Source organism: Schistocerca cancellata, chromosome 4 (genome assembly GCF_023864275.1).
Source record: "Schistocerca cancellata isolate TAMUIC-IGC-003103 chromosome 4, iqSchCanc2.1, whole genome shotgun sequence".
NCBI classification, from domain to species: Eukaryota; Metazoa; Arthropoda; class Insecta; order Orthoptera; family Acrididae; genus Schistocerca; species Schistocerca cancellata.
In genome coordinates this window covers 7,954,332-7,968,579 of record NC_064629.1, presented here as the reverse complement: position 1 = coordinate 7,968,579, position 14,248 = coordinate 7,954,332, and the positions used below count along the sequence as shown (strand labels likewise).

The window sequence follows — 14,248 nt, the reverse complement described above, 5'->3', positions numbered from 1 at the left end:
CTCCAGCACGACACTGCCACACCCCGCACAGGCCCTCCGCTGAACACCAGGGACAAGATGCGTCCTCCGCTAGTGTCGAAGGCTGCACGCGCCCAGCGAATGACAGGGGGTGCAACGAGCAGCAGTGCGTCTCACACACGCGGCGGTGCGCCCGCCAATTCGGCCGTCGCTCTGCTGGGACGCCGGGCGCGCCTCCCCGCGCCGTCCTCGAGGAACTGGCGGTTGTGGAAGGAAGCGCTTTCGTCAAATGCGGCCGAAAACTAACATTTTGTGTGTTGGGAGAAAAGCCGAACGCGAATTCTGCCGTGCTCCTACATTAGATGAGCGCCAACGGCCATACCATGATGAATACACCGGTTCTCGTCCGATCACCGAAGTTAAGCATCATCGGGCCCGGCTAGTACTTGGATGGGTGACCGCCTGGGAAACCCGGGTGCTGTTGGCTCCCTTCCTTTTGTTTTTTTGTTATGTCGCCAGCCCAATTTTCAAACTACCTTTCTGTTGTGACAAAGATGCTTCCTTAAGCCTTTTAAACTACTGTAATGGTACGAAAATGCAGTAATTAACTCAGTTTGAGGGAGAATGTGCTAACCAAGTTTGCCAAGAAGACTTTGAAAACGACAAAACAGTACGAATCGGCAGGTGATTTCTGAAATACGTCACCGCCTATTGTTGTGTAGGAGTGTCGAGTTCCAAATTTGATTTGTAACCACGAATGTATTCCTTAGTCGTCTCGTCTCGTCCCGCAGACGTTTGTCGTGCTTGCGCTGTCATATGGACCACGACCCGAGCGGCAGCGAGCGGCAGTCGAGCAAAGTCGGGACAAGTCGGGACGGGGACAGGGACAGGGATAGGAATGGTGCGAATGCACTGCAAACTACGCAGACACCTGGTGTGAGGCGAGGCGAGGCGAGGCGAGGAAGCCCACATCGCTACCAGTGGCGCCTTCCAGCACGACACTGCCACACCCCGCACAGGCCCTCCGCTGAACACCAGGGACAAGATGCGTCCTCCGCTAGTGTCGAAGGCTGCACGCGCCCAGCGAATGACAGGGGGTGCAACGAGCAGCAGTGCGTCTCACACACGCGGCGGTGCGCCCGCCAATTCGGCCGTCGCTCTGCTGGGACGCCGGGCGCGCCTCCCCGCGCCGTCCTCGAGGAACTGGCGGTTGCGGAAGGAAGCGCTTTCGTCAATTGCGGCCGAAAACTAACATTATGTGTGTTGGGAGAAAAGCCGAACGCGAATTCTGCCGTGCTCCTACATTAGATGAGCGCCAACGGCCATACCATGATGAATACACCGGTTCTCGTCCGATCACCGAAGTTAAGCATCATCGTGCCCGGCTAGTACTTGGATGGGTGACCGCCTGGGAAACCCGGATGCTGTTGGCTCCCTTCCTTTTGTTTTTTTTGTTATGTCGCCAGCCCAATTTTCAAACTACCTTTCTGTTGTGACAAAGATGCTTCCTTAAGCCTTTTAAACTACTGTAATGGTACGAAAATGCAGTAATTAACTCAGTTTGAGGGAGAATGTGCTAACCAAGTTTGCCAAGAAGACCTTGAAAACGACAAAACAGTATGAATCGGCAGGTGATTTCTGAAATACGTCACCGCCTATTGTTGTGTAGGAGTGTAGAGTTCCAAATTTGATTTGTAACCACGAAAGTATTTCTTAGTCGTCTCGTCTCGTCCCGCAGACGTTTGTCGTGCTTGCGCTGTCATATGGAGCACGACCCGAGCGGCAGCGAGCGGCAGTCGAGCAAAGTCGGGACAAGTCGGGACGGGGACAGGGACAGGGATAGGAATGGTGCGAATGCACTGCAAACTATGCAGACCCCTGGTGTGAGGCGAGGCGAGGCGAGGCGAGGAAGCCCACATCGCTACCAGTGGCGCCCTCCAGCACGACACTGCCACACCCCGCACAGGCCCTCCGCTGAACACCAGGGACAAGATGCGTCCTCCGCTAGTGTCGAAGGCTGCACGCGCCCAGCGAATGACAGGGGGTGCAACGAGCAGCAGTGCGTCTCACACACGCGGCGGTGCGCCCGCCAATTCGGCCGTCGCTCTGCTGGGACGCCGGGCGCGCCTCCCCGCGCCGTCCTCGATGTACTGGCGGTTGCGGAAGGAAGCGCTTTCGTCAAATTCGGCCGAAAACTAACATTTTGTGTGTTGGGAGAAAAGCCGAACGCGAATTCTGCCGTGCTCCTACATTAGATGAGCGCCAACGGCCATACCATCAAGAATACACCGGTTCTAGTCCGATCACCGAAGTTAAGCATCATCGGGCCCGGCTAGTACTTGGATGGGTGACCGCCTGGGAAACCCGGGTGCTGTTGGCTCCCTTCCTTTTGTTTTTTTGTTATGTCGCCAGCCCAATTTTCAAACTACCTTTCTGTTGTGACAAAGATGCTTCCTTAAGCCTTTTAAACTACTGTAATGGTACGAAAATGCAGTAATTAACTCAGTTTGAGGGAGAATGTGCTAACCAAGTTTGCCAAGAAGACTTTGGAAACGACAAAACAGTACGAATCGGCAGGTGATTTCTGAAATACGTCACCGCCTATTGTTGTGTAGGAGTGTAGAGTTCCAAATTTGATTTGTAACCACGAATGTATTCCTTAGTCGTCTCGTCTCGTCCCGCAGACGTTTGTCGTGCTTGCGCTGTCATATGGACCACGACCCGAGCGGCAGCGAGCGGCAGTCGAGCAAAGTCGGGACAAGTCGGGACGGGGACAGGGACAGGGATAGGAATGGTGCGAATGCACTGCAAACTACGCAGACACCTGGTGTGAGGCGAGGCGTGGCGAGGCGAGACGAGGAAGCCCACATCGCTACCAGTGGCGCCCTCCAGCACGACACTGCCACACCCCGCATAGGCCCTCCGCTGAACACCAGGGACAAGATGCGTCCTCCGCTAGTGTCGAAGGCTGCACGCGCCCAGCGAATGACAGGGGGTGCAACGAGCAGCAGTGCGTCTCACACACGCGGCGGTGCGCCCGCCAATTCGGCCGTCGCTCTGCTGGGACGCCGGGCGCGCCTCCCCGCGCCGTCCTCGAGGAACTGACGGTTGCGGAAGGAAGCGCTTTCGTCAAATGCGGCCGAAAACTAACATTTTGTGTGTTGGGAGAAAAGCCGAACGCGAATTCTGCCGTGCTCCTACATTAGATGAGCGCCAACGGCCATACCATGATGAATACACCGGTTCTCGTCCGATCACCGAAGTTAAGCATCATCGGGCCCGGCTAGTACTTGGATGGGTGACCGCCTTGGAAACCCGGGTGCTGTTGGCTCCCTTCCTTTTGTTTTTTTGTTATGTCGCCAGCCCAATTTTCAAACTACCTTTCTGTTGTGACAAAGATGCTTCCTTAAGCCTTTTAAACTACTGTAATGGTACGAAAATGCAGTAATTAACTCAGTTTGAGGGAGAATGTGCTAACCAAGTTTGCCAAGAAGACTTTGAAAACGACAAAACAGTACGAATCGGCAGGTGATTTCTGAAATACGTCACCGCCTATTATTGTGTAGGAGTGTAGAGTTCCAAATTTGATTTGTAACCACGAATGTATTCCTTAGTCGTCTCGTCTCGTCCCGCAGACGTTTGTCGTGCTTGCGCTGTCATATGGACCACGACCCGAGCGGCAGCGAGCGGCAGTCGAGCAAAGTCGGGACAAGTCGGGACGGGGACAGGGACATGGATAGGAATGGTGCGAATGCACTGCAAACTACGCAGACACCTGGTGTGAGGCGAGGCGAGGCGAGGCGAGGCGACGAAGCCCACATCGCTACCAGTGGCGCCCTCCAGCACGACACTGCCACACCCCGCACAGGCCCTCCGCTGAACACCAGGGACAAGATGCGTCCTCCGCTAGTGTCGAAGGCTGCACGCGCCCAGCCGGACGTGTGTTAGGCTCGTGCCTGCTGACACCTTCGTGTGCTGCAGGCGGTGTCTTCGTCGCGTGTTTGGTGCTGCGCCTCGCAGCGTTCTCTCTTCTCTACTAGTTCCTGTAAGTTTATTGACGCTTTATTATGAATCGTGCTAACTCCGTACAGTGTGTTTTTGATAGGAACGCGGCTAGACCGTCGCCTTTTGATGTACACGAATGGGTATTTTCCGAATTGCGTATTCCCGAATCTGATTTGATCGGTATCCAGCTTGACTTTATTCAAAACTCTGTATTTTTGAAACTTCCGACCGCGGATTTTGTAGACAAGCTTGTTACCGAAAGTGGTGGAGTTAAGAAGTTTAAGCACGTGGACGGTGCTTTGTCTGATGTTTTGATTCTGCCGGCAGGCTTCGGCATTCGAAATGTGAAAGTTTATAATGTTCCGTTCGAATGCCCAAATGAGGCCATTGCTCGTAAACTCGGAGAATTTGGCACCGTGCTTAGTGTGGAGAATGATGTGTGGCCTGCAGGATTTAGGTACCGGGTTCTGAGTGGTGTTCGGACGGTCCGTGTAGATTTGAAGAAACATATACCGTCGTATTTGCTCATTGCTGGCACGCGCGCTTTCCTCAGCTATAGTGGGCAGCCGCAGACGTGCTCCGTGTGTGGCAAAACAGATCATTTGCGACAAACCTGCACTTTACGCAGGCCGGCTCAGCTGCCGCGCGAAGCTGCTGATACCTCCACGTATGCGGGCGCGTTGGTTGGACCCCCCTCGATCACCCCGCCCGACCGACCGGTTTCTGCCGCTCCTGCAGCTGAGGCTCCTGTGTCTGACAATGTGACTCCGCCCACAGTTGTCGTTCCCCCGGTTGTGTCAGAACAAAGTTTACCTGCCGATCACACCCCTCGCGAGGTCCGTATTGCTGATTTGCCAGCCGTCAGTGTTTCGGACGTGCCCGTTCCGGAGACTTCTGAAATGTTGGTCGCGTCACCACGGCCGATTTCAGTCCCCGCCCCGCCGACAGACAAGCGGAAATTGCCGTCACAGCCGGGCCCGTCCACCGCCGGCGAGGCGGATGCTAGCGGTGCCGAAAGTGAGGTGTCCCAAGCTTCCACTCAGTCCGCCCCTGCCGATCCAAAACCGAAGCGTAAAAGGTCAAAGAAGCGTTCGAAAACGGCGCCCACTGAGGGCGTCGACGTCACCTTCGACCAGGCGGTTGAGGGACTGACGGATACTTTGGTCCAAGAGCGTCGCGACGCACCTTTCGTACACGGTCCGCCTGTGTCGGTGCCCACCGCCCCCGCTTCCCGGCCCGTTCCGGACGCCGTACCTGCTCCTTCGGACACCATGCAGTGGTCTGATGATGTGGAGGAGGATCACTTTTTCTAGTTCCGCTTAAGTTACAGAGTCCACCCTGACGCGTGCATTCCACCAGTTACGCGTCCTCACCCTTAATATCAATCACATCCGAAGTGACCGTAAAGTTCACGCCCTCTTACACTTTTTGCAATCTGCTCGTTGCGATGTGGTTTTCCTTCAAGAAATAACAGCTGACGTTGTCCCGCATCTTACTGCCTATAATGTAATTCTTAATATTGATCCGGAAGCGACCTTTGGTACGGCTATTTTAATCACGCCCGGTTTAGAGTATAAACACGTAGAAATTTTACCGAATGGACGAGGGTTGGCATGTGTTATCTGCGACATATTTTTTGTTAACGTGTATGCCCCCTCTGGAACTGACAATAAACGTCTGAGGGATACTTTTTTCCATCATGATTTATGTCAGCTCTTCCATCGAAACCACCGACGGATCATCTTAGGTGGTGATTTTAATTGTGTCTTGCGTGATGCCGACCAGGAGCCGACGGCGAATAAGTGTCTTGCACTGCAAACTTTAGTTGACACTTTTAAACTTGAGGACACGTGGCTTTGTTTTAGTCCGACTGCTACAGGTTTTACTTATTTTTATCCTACTGGGCATAGTAGATTGGACAGATTTTATATATCGCCGGACCTCGCTGCTCAAATCTTGCAGGCAGAAGTTGCTCCCGTCGCTTTTTCGGATCATTGTGGTTATTTGTGTGCTTTTAATGTTCCGTCTGTTCGCCCAGAACGTACGCGATCCTACTGGAAATTCAATGTTAGTGTTTTGGATGACGTCAGTCTTGTCGAACAGGTGCATTTGTTGTGGCACCAACTTCTTCAGAGCCGCCCACAGGCGGGTTCTACTGTCGATTGGTGGCTCCGTCACGCTAAACCGGCTATTCGTACTCTGCTCATTAATTACTGTCGTGACAAGGCCCATTGGGAAGTGATGACGGTCGCTTTCTATCGCGATTGTTTACAGGATTTAATTACTCGGGTTACCGACCGCCCTGAACTCCTTCCCACGTTACGGAAAATTAAGACGAAGATTTTAAACCATCTGCATCGGAAGGCACAGGGCTCTGTTGTCCGTAGCAGGCCTTTCGATCCCACTTTGGAGGAACCGCTTTCATTGTATCATTTACGACGGGCCCGTCTGCGGCGTGAAAAACTTTTATTCACCGACTGGATGACGCGTGACGGTCTTAGGACTTCAGATTGCCGGGTGATTCAGGACGAAATTTACGATCACTACTCTAATCTCTTTCAATCTCAACCTTTGAATGAAGCCTCCTTGCAGATGTTTTTACACGACCTGCCTTCTATTTTAACGCGTCAGGATAGACTTCTTTTAAATGAGCGTTTTACAGCTGCTGATGTTTCTGCCGCCGTTAAGGCTAGCCCGAAGGGAAAGGCCCCTGGCCATGACGGCATTCCTGTGGAATTTTATGTGAAATTTTCCGGTCTTTTAACTGATACTTTTGTTGCCATGGTGAATGAAATACATAATGGTCTCGATGTGCCGGAAGAATTTTTAGAGGGTCTCGTCGTCCTCATCCCGAAAACCACTGGCATCCCAAGTGCGGTGACTTTACGGCCGATCACACTCTTAAACGCCGATTATAAAATCATAGCACGCTGCTTTTCCCACCGTTTGCGGCCGGCGTTGAAGACCGTCATTAGTCCTTCTCAATCGTGTGCCGTACCTGGACGGAATATTTATGACGCTGTACTCGCGTATCGTGAGTGTATCGCTTCTGCCTCGTCACGCCGTGGCGGCCGGGCTGCGATACTTTCCATTGATTTTCATAACGCGTTTGATAGAATTAGTCACGAGTACTTGCGGCGGGTCATGTCTAAGTTTGGATTTGGTTTAACATTCACGCATGTGATATCTAACCTTCTGAAATCGGCTACATCCAGAATCCTTTTTCATGGCCAGGCCGGTGATGTCCTCAGGATGAACAGATCCGTCCGCCAAGGGTGCCCACTTTCCATGGGATTATTCGTTTTAGCGTTGGATCCTCTGATCCGTAAGATAACAAATGTTTGCCACGGTGTCCCGTTTGGTACGGGTTCGCTTGTCTGTCGGGCGTATGCGGACGACTTGGGTGTTTTTATCCAACGTCCCGATGATATTGATACGCTCCGCCTCATTCTTCACCAATTTGAAACGGCATCGGGTGCGGTTGTGAACCCCCGTAAGTCCATCTTACTGCCGCTTACTGCGACCATGAGGGCTGTCCGTCGTGATTGGTATACCGTAAGGTTGCGACATAAGATTCTCGGGATCCAGATGACTGCCAATGTACAACAAATGGCGGTGATAAATTGGCGCGCGGTGTTATATTCTGTACGAGCGGCGACTCAGGCTGCCGCCAAACGAAATTTGTCTTTGCTGGATAGAGCTTCGGTTGTAAATACCCAGGTGTTGGCCAAGGCCTGGTACTTGGCTCAAGTTTTGCCGGTGCCGAAGGAGATTGAACGGGCAATCAAGCATGCTGTTTCTTGGTTGGTCTGGCGAGGCGAAATCTTTAAAGTCGCCTACAATATTTGCACGCTCCCGCCGGACAGGGGCGGCGTCGGTATGGTTGATTTTCCTTCAAAGTGTGCTGCCCTTTTGCTCCACCGAACCAACCGTGTAATAGCCAATGCGGGGCTTAGCCCCACGTCGGTACTCTTCGACCTTTACCGCCCTGCTTCTCTCCGCGCGCCTGTCTCTGTCCAGGCTATCCCGTACAGATTGAATTTCGTTCGCCAGTATTTCCTCCACACTAGCTATCTGATAGGCGACGACCGGCGCAGGGGTAGCGTCAGCGCGATCGCAGAGGCCCTCCGCGGAACTCTGCCGACTAACAAATGGGAGTTGAGGCTGCCGCAATGCGATTGGCGGACGGTGTGGTCCAACATTTCCAGTAAATTGTTGACATCCGATGTTCGGGCCACCTGGTATAAAGTTGTGAATCGCACCGTTGCCACGAATGCGAAACTCCACGCAATCAATCTCCTCCCGAGTGGCCTCTGCGGGCGGTGCGCGGCTGAGGACACGATCGAACACCGTTTTGTGTGCCCCCAGTTTCAAGAGGTATGGGATGCCACCCGTGAGATGTTGGCATTGATCAATCGGACTACCCCGCGTGCCATACAGCCTTTGTATATCCTGGTTCCCGACTGGCGGCCGTATCCTGCCACCAAGAGAAACGCTACCGTGTGGATCGCTGCGCATGCTGCACATGCGATTTTTTCTCTTCGACTCATGGATCGCTTGCAGTTTTTGACGTATCTTTGGGACTACTATGGGCGGGAGAAACGTAACCCGCAGTATGTTTCCAATTATGCCCGATTTTTAGATGTACCTCTACGGACCGCCTTTACCAAATTACATATTTCTCTCCTGCCATGATTATGTACTTTCCATTCCACTGTTCCTTTTGGTGGAATGTGCGGAATGATATCATTGTTCTATTCTTGATGTATGACAGTTAATTTGTCTCACCGGCTCGACAAATCTTCCGCCATTTTGGGAGGTTGTCCTTAGGATTGCCATATTGGTTTTTTTTTTTTTTCTCTCCTGGATTTGACGATTTGTTCCCTAATTGCTGACTTTTCCTAAATTTTTGTGACTATTGCAGGACTGTCAATTGCCTTGTCCCTGAACTGTGAGACGGTGCTTAAAGATATTTTGTGTTGAAACGGTTGCCTCTTGGGCACGGAAATCCAGCTTATCGAGAAGACGAAATATGTTTGCTGCTGCCGGAATTGTGTAGAATTCACCTTTACCGTGCGCCGGACATATTTGGCACGTATAGTGTGCTCGTTCGTGTGTGTTTTTTATTTTTAAATTTTCTTTGAGAGTCTCTTTACTTTTGCTTTTCTCTTGCGGCGGGAGGCCTCCGCTGCTGACTTGTGGTCATTGTCCTTCTAGAATGGTTTTTTATTTGTGTTTCGCGTTTGCGTTCTTCCTTCCTCACGTTATATCCACACCTTCAGCGGATGGTATTCCTTTCTCACATCGTTTTGGACATGTTTCCGCTGGCCACAATGGACCTTTGTTCTCCTAAAGGATCTCAACAAAAAAAAAAAAAAAAAAAAAAAAAAATAATAAATAAATAAAAAAAAAATAAAGAAAAAAAAAAGAAACCAATAAGAAAAATGCTGATCTCACACAAAAAAAAAAAAAAAAAATAAAGAGAGTACAATACACCACCTTTTCCGTTATTCCCTGTTTCTTGGGTTGGGAGGGCGAGGGAGACACTGTGGCCGGGCCTCGGATTGCGACCCCCGCCCACTCTGCCTCCACCGCCACCCTGGCCTGCTCTTACAATGAAGTATATTTAGTTGAAAAAAAAAAATACTCTCAAAAAAAAAAAAAAAAAAAAAAAAGTTCTCGTCCGATCACCGAAGTTAAGAATCATCGGGCCCGGCTAGTACTTGGATGGGTGACCGCCTGGGAAACCCGGGTGCTGTTGGCTCCCTTCCTTTTGTTTTTTTGTTATGTCGCCAGCCCAATTTTCAAACTACCTTTCTGTTGTGACAAAGATGCTTCCTTAAGCCTTTTAAACTACTGTAATGGTACGAAAATGCAGTAATTAACTCAGTTTGAGGGAGAATGTGCTAACCAAGTATGGCCAAGAAGACTTTGAAAACGAAAAAACAGTACGAATCGGCAGGTGATTTCTGAAATACGTCACCGCCTATTGTTGTGTAGGAGTGTAGAGTTCCAAATTTGATTTGTAACCACGAATGTATTCCTTAGTCGTCCCGTCTCGTCTCGTCCCGCAGCCGTTTGTCGTGCTTGCGCTGTCATATGGACCTCGACCTGAGCGGCAGCGAGCGGCAGTCGAGCAAAGTCGGGACAAGTTGGGACGGGGACAGGGACAGGGATAGGAATGGTGCGAATGCACTGCAAACTACGCAGACACCTGGTGTGAGGCGAGGCGAGGCGAGGCGAGGAAGCCCACATCGCTACCAGTGGCGCCCTCCAGCACGACACTGCCACACCCCGCACAGGCCCTCCGCTGAACACCAGGGACAAGATGCGTCCTCCGCTAGTGTCGAAGGCTGTACGCGCCCAGCGAATGACAGGGGGTGCAACGAGCAGCAGTGCGTCTCACACACGCGGCGGTGCACCCGCCAATTCCGCCGTCGCTCTGCTGGGACGCCGGGCGCGCCTCCCCGCGCCGTCCTCGAGGAACTGGCGGTTGCGGAAGGAAGCGCTTTCGTCAAATGCGGCCGAAAACTAACATTGTGTGTGTTGGGAGAAAAGCCGAACGCGAATTCTGCCGTGCTCCTACATTAGATGAGCGCCAACGGCCATACCATGATGAATACACCGGTTCTCGTCCGATCACCAAAGTTAAGCATCATCGGGCCCGGCTAGTACTTGGATGGGTGACCGCCTGGGCAACCCGGGTGCTGTTGGCTCCCTTCCTTTTGTTTTTTTGTTATGTCGCCAGCCCAATTTTCAAACTACCTTTCTGTTGTGACAAAGATGCTTCCTTAAGCCTTTTAAACTACTGTAATGGTACGAAAATGCAGTAATTAACTCAGTTTGAGGGAGAATGTGCTAACCAAGTATGGCCAAGAAGACTTTGAAGACGACAAAACAGTACGAATCGGCAGGTGATTTCTGAAATACGTCACCGCCTATTGTTGTGTAGGAGTGTAGAGTTCCAAATTTGATTTGTAACCACGAATGTATTCCTTAGTCGTCTCGTCTCGTCCCGCAGACGTTTGTCGTGCTTGCGCTGTCATATGGACCACGACCCGAGCGGCAGCGAGCGGCAGTCGAGCAAAGTCGGGACAAGTCGGGACGGGGACAGGGACAGGGATAGGAATGGTGCGAATGCACTGCAAACTACGCAGACACCTGGTGTGAGGCGAGGCGAGGCGAGGCGAGGAAGCCCACATCGCTACCAGTGGCGCCCTCCAGCACGACACTGCCACACCCCGCACAGGCCCTCCGCTGAACACCAGGGCCAAGATGCGTCCTCCGCTAGTGTCGAAGGCTGTACGCGCCCAGCGAATGACAGGGGGTGCAACGAGCAGCAGTGCGTCTCACACACGCGGCGGTGCGCCCGCCAATTCGGCCGTCGCTCTGCTGGGACGCCGGGCGCGCCTCCCCGCGCCGTCCTCGAGGAACTGGCGGTTGCGGAAGGAAGCGCTTTCGTTAAATGCGGCCGAAAACTAACATTTTGTGTGTTGGGAGAAAAGCCGAACGCGAATTCTGCCGTGCTCCTACATTAGATGAGCGCCAACGGCCATACCATGATGAATACACCGGTTCTCGTCCGATCACCGAAGTTAAGCATCATCGGGCCCGGCTAGTACTTGGATGGGTGACTGCCTGGGAAACCCGGGTGCTGTTGGCTCCCTTCCTTTTGTTTTTTTGTTATGTCGCCAGCCCAATTTTCAAACTACCTTTCTGTTGTGACAAAGATGCTTCCTTAAGCCTTTTAAACTACTGTAATGGTACGAAAATGCAGTAATTAACTCAGTTTGAGGGAGAATGTGCTAACCAAGTATGGCCAAGAAGACTTTGAAAACGACAAAACAGTACGAATCGGCAGGTGATTTCTGAAATACGTCACCGCCTATTGTTGTGTAGGAGTGTAGAGTTCCAAATTTGATTTGTAACCACGAATGTATTCCTTAGTCGTCTCGTCTCGTCCCGCAGACGTTTGTCGTGCTTGCGCTGTCATATGGACCACGACCCGAGCGGCAGCGAGCGGCAGTCGAGCAAAGTCGGGACAAGTCGGGACGGGGACAGGGACAGGGATAGGAATGGTGCGAATGCACTGCAAACTACGCAGACACCTGGTGTGAGGCGAGGCGAGGCGAGGCGAGGAAGCCCACATCGCTACCAGTGGCGCCCTCCAGCACGACACTGCCACACCCCGCACAGGCCCTCCGCTGAACACCAGGGACAAGATGCGTCCTCCGCTAGTGTCGAAGGCTGTACGCGCCCAGCGAATGACAGGGGGTGCAACGAGCAGCAGTGCGTCTCACACACGCGGCGGTGCGCCCGCCAATTCGGCCGTCGCTCTGCTGGGACGCCGGGCGCGCCTCCCCGCGCCGTCCTCGAGGAACTGGCGGTTGCGGAAGGAAGCGCTTTCGTCAAATGCGGCCGAAAACTAACATTTTGTGTGTTGGGAGAAAAGCCGAACGCGAATTCTGCCGTGCTCCTACATTAGATGAGCGCCAACGGCCATACCATGATGAATACACAGGTTCTCGTCCGATCACCAAAGTTAAGCGTCATCGGGCCCGGCTAGTACTTGGATGGGTGACCGCCTGGGAAACCCGGGTGCTGTTGGCTCCCTTCCTTCTGGTTTTTTGTTATGTCGCCAGCCCAATTTTCAAACTACCTTTCTGTTGTGACAAAGATGCTTCCTTAAGCCTTTTAAACTACTGTAATGGTACGAAAATGCAGTAATTAACTCAGTTTGAGGGAGAATGTGCTAACCAAGTTTGCCAAGAAGACTTTGAAAACGACAAAACAGTACGAATCGGCAGGTGATTTCTGAAATACGTCACCGCCTATTGTTGTGTAGGAGTGTAGAGTTCCAAATTTGATTTGTAACCACGAATGTATTCCTTAGTCGTCTCGTCTCGTCCCGCAGACGTTTGTCGTGCTTGCGCTGTCATATGGACCACGACCCGAGCGGCAGCGAGCGGCAGTCGAGCAAAGTCGGGACAAGTCGGGACGGGGACAGGGACAGGGATAGGAATGGTGCGAATGCACTGCAAACTACGCAGACACCTGGTGTGAGGCGAGGCGAGGCGAGGCGAGGAAGCCCACATCGCTACCAGTGGCGCCCTCCAGCACGACACTGCCACACCCCGCACAGGCCCTCCGCTGAACACCAGGGACAAGATGCGTCCTCCGCTAGTGTCGAAGGCTGCACGCGCTCAGCGAATGACAGGGGGTGCAACGAGCAGCAGTGCGTCTCACACTCGCGGCGGTGCGCCCGCCAATTCGGCCGTCGCTCTGCTGGGACGCCGGGCGCGCCTCCCCGCGCCGTCCTCGAGGAACTGGCGGTTGCGGAAGGAAGCGCTTTCGTCAAATGCGGCCGAAAACTAACATTTTGTGTGTTGGGAGAAAAGCCGAACGCGAATTCTGCCGTGCTCCTACATTAGATGAGCGCCAACGGCCATACCATGATGAATACACCGGTTCTCGTCCGATCACCGAAGTTAAGCATCATCGGGCCCGGCTAGTACTTGGATGGGTGACCGCCTGGGAAACCCGGGTGCTGTTGGCTCCCTTCCTTTTGTTTTTTTGTTATGTCGCCAGCCCAATTTTCAAACTACCTTTCTGTTGTGACAAAGATGCTTCCTTAAGCCTTTTAAACTACTGTAATGGTACGAAAATGCAGTAATTAACTCAGTTTGAGGGAGAATGTGCTAACCAAGTATGGCCAAGAAGACTTTGAAAACGACAAAACAGTACGAATCGGCAGGTGATTTCTGAAATACGTCACCGCCTATTGTTGTGTAGGAGTGTAGAGTTCCAAATTTGATTTGTAACCACGAATGTATTCCTTAGTCGTCTCGTCTCGTCCCGCAGACGTTTGTCGTGCTTGCGCTGTCATATGGACCACGACACGAGCGGCAGCTAGCGGCAGTCGAGCAAAGTCGGGACAAGTCGGGACGGGGACAGGGACAGGGATAGGAATGGTGCGAATGCACTGCAAACTACGCAGACACCTGGTGTGAGGCGAGGCGAGGCGAGGCGAGGAAGCCCACATCGCTACCAGTGGCGCCCTCCAGCACGACACTGCCACACCCCGCACAGGCCTTCCGCTGAACACCAGGGACAAGATGCGTCCTCCGCTAGTGTCGAAGGCTGCACGCGCCCAGCGAATGACAGGGGGTGCAACGAGCAGCAGTGCGTCTCACACACGCGGCGGTGCGCCCGCCAATTCGGCCGTCGCTCTGCTGGGACGCCGGGCACGTCTCCCCGCGCCGTCCTCGAGGAACTGGCGGTTGCG

The 14,248-nt window shown here is 52.8% G+C and overlaps 1 protein-coding gene and 8 non-coding genes across 9 annotated transcripts; all 9 read left to right on the top strand.

Moving 5' to 3' along the window:
• The first annotated feature begins 326 nt into the window (after positions 1-326).
• LOC126186159 (5S ribosomal RNA) lies at positions 327-445 on the top strand. The gene has a single exon (XR_007537260.1). It is a non-coding gene; the product is annotated as a 5S ribosomal RNA (ribosomal RNA).
• An 827-nt stretch (positions 446-1,272) lies between these two features.
• Positions 1,273-1,391, top strand: LOC126185302 (5S ribosomal RNA). The gene has a single exon (XR_007537062.1). It is a non-coding gene; the product is annotated as a 5S ribosomal RNA (ribosomal RNA).
• An 828-nt stretch (positions 1,392-2,219) lies between these two features.
• Positions 2,220-2,338, top strand: LOC126185369 (5S ribosomal RNA). Its single transcript, XR_007537127.1, has one exon. It is a non-coding gene; the product is annotated as a 5S ribosomal RNA (ribosomal RNA).
• Positions 2,339-3,170: 832 nt separating this feature from the next.
• On the top strand, positions 3,171-3,289 carry LOC126186366 (5S ribosomal RNA). The gene has a single exon (XR_007537462.1). It is a non-coding gene; the product is annotated as a 5S ribosomal RNA (ribosomal RNA).
• A 563-nt stretch (positions 3,290-3,852) lies between these two features.
• Positions 3,853-5,276, top strand: LOC126183254 (proteoglycan 4-like). Its single transcript, XM_049925069.1, has 3 exons — positions 3,853-3,901; positions 4,291-4,420; positions 4,592-5,276. Exons 1-3 carry the CDS (start codon positions 3,853-3,855, stop codon positions 5,274-5,276), a joined length of 864 nt encoding a protein of 287 aa, XP_049781026.1.
• A 5,284-nt stretch (positions 5,277-10,560) lies between these two features.
• Positions 10,561-10,679, top strand: LOC126185247 (5S ribosomal RNA). Its single transcript, XR_007537009.1, has one exon. It is a non-coding gene; the product is annotated as a 5S ribosomal RNA (ribosomal RNA).
• An 828-nt stretch (positions 10,680-11,507) lies between these two features.
• On the top strand, positions 11,508-11,626 carry LOC126186375 (5S ribosomal RNA). The gene has a single exon (XR_007537471.1). It is a non-coding gene; the product is annotated as a 5S ribosomal RNA (ribosomal RNA).
• An 828-nt stretch (positions 11,627-12,454) lies between these two features.
• LOC126186519 (5S ribosomal RNA) lies at positions 12,455-12,573 on the top strand. The gene has a single exon (XR_007537609.1). It is a non-coding gene; the product is annotated as a 5S ribosomal RNA (ribosomal RNA).
• Positions 12,574-13,400: 827 nt separating this feature from the next.
• Positions 13,401-13,519, top strand: LOC126186157 (5S ribosomal RNA). Its single transcript, XR_007537258.1, has one exon. It is a non-coding gene; the product is annotated as a 5S ribosomal RNA (ribosomal RNA).
• The last annotated feature ends 729 nt before the right edge of the window (positions 13,520-14,248 follow it).

Bases quoted from the DNA above. Each gene is read 5' to 3' on its own strand.
- LOC126183254 (XM_049925069.1), top strand. From the start codon at position 3,853: ATGCGTCCTCCGCTAGTGTCGAAGGCTGCACGCGCCCAGCCGGACGTG. The intron at 3,902-4,290 runs GTTAGGCTCGTG...TTCTGCCGGCAG, and splicing joins ACGCGCCCAGCCGGACGTGT to GCTTCGGCATTCGAAATGTG. The intron at 4,421-4,591 runs GTACCGGGTTCT...CACTTTACGCAG, and splicing joins GTGTGGCCTGCAGGATTTAG to GCCGGCTCAGCTGCCGCGCG.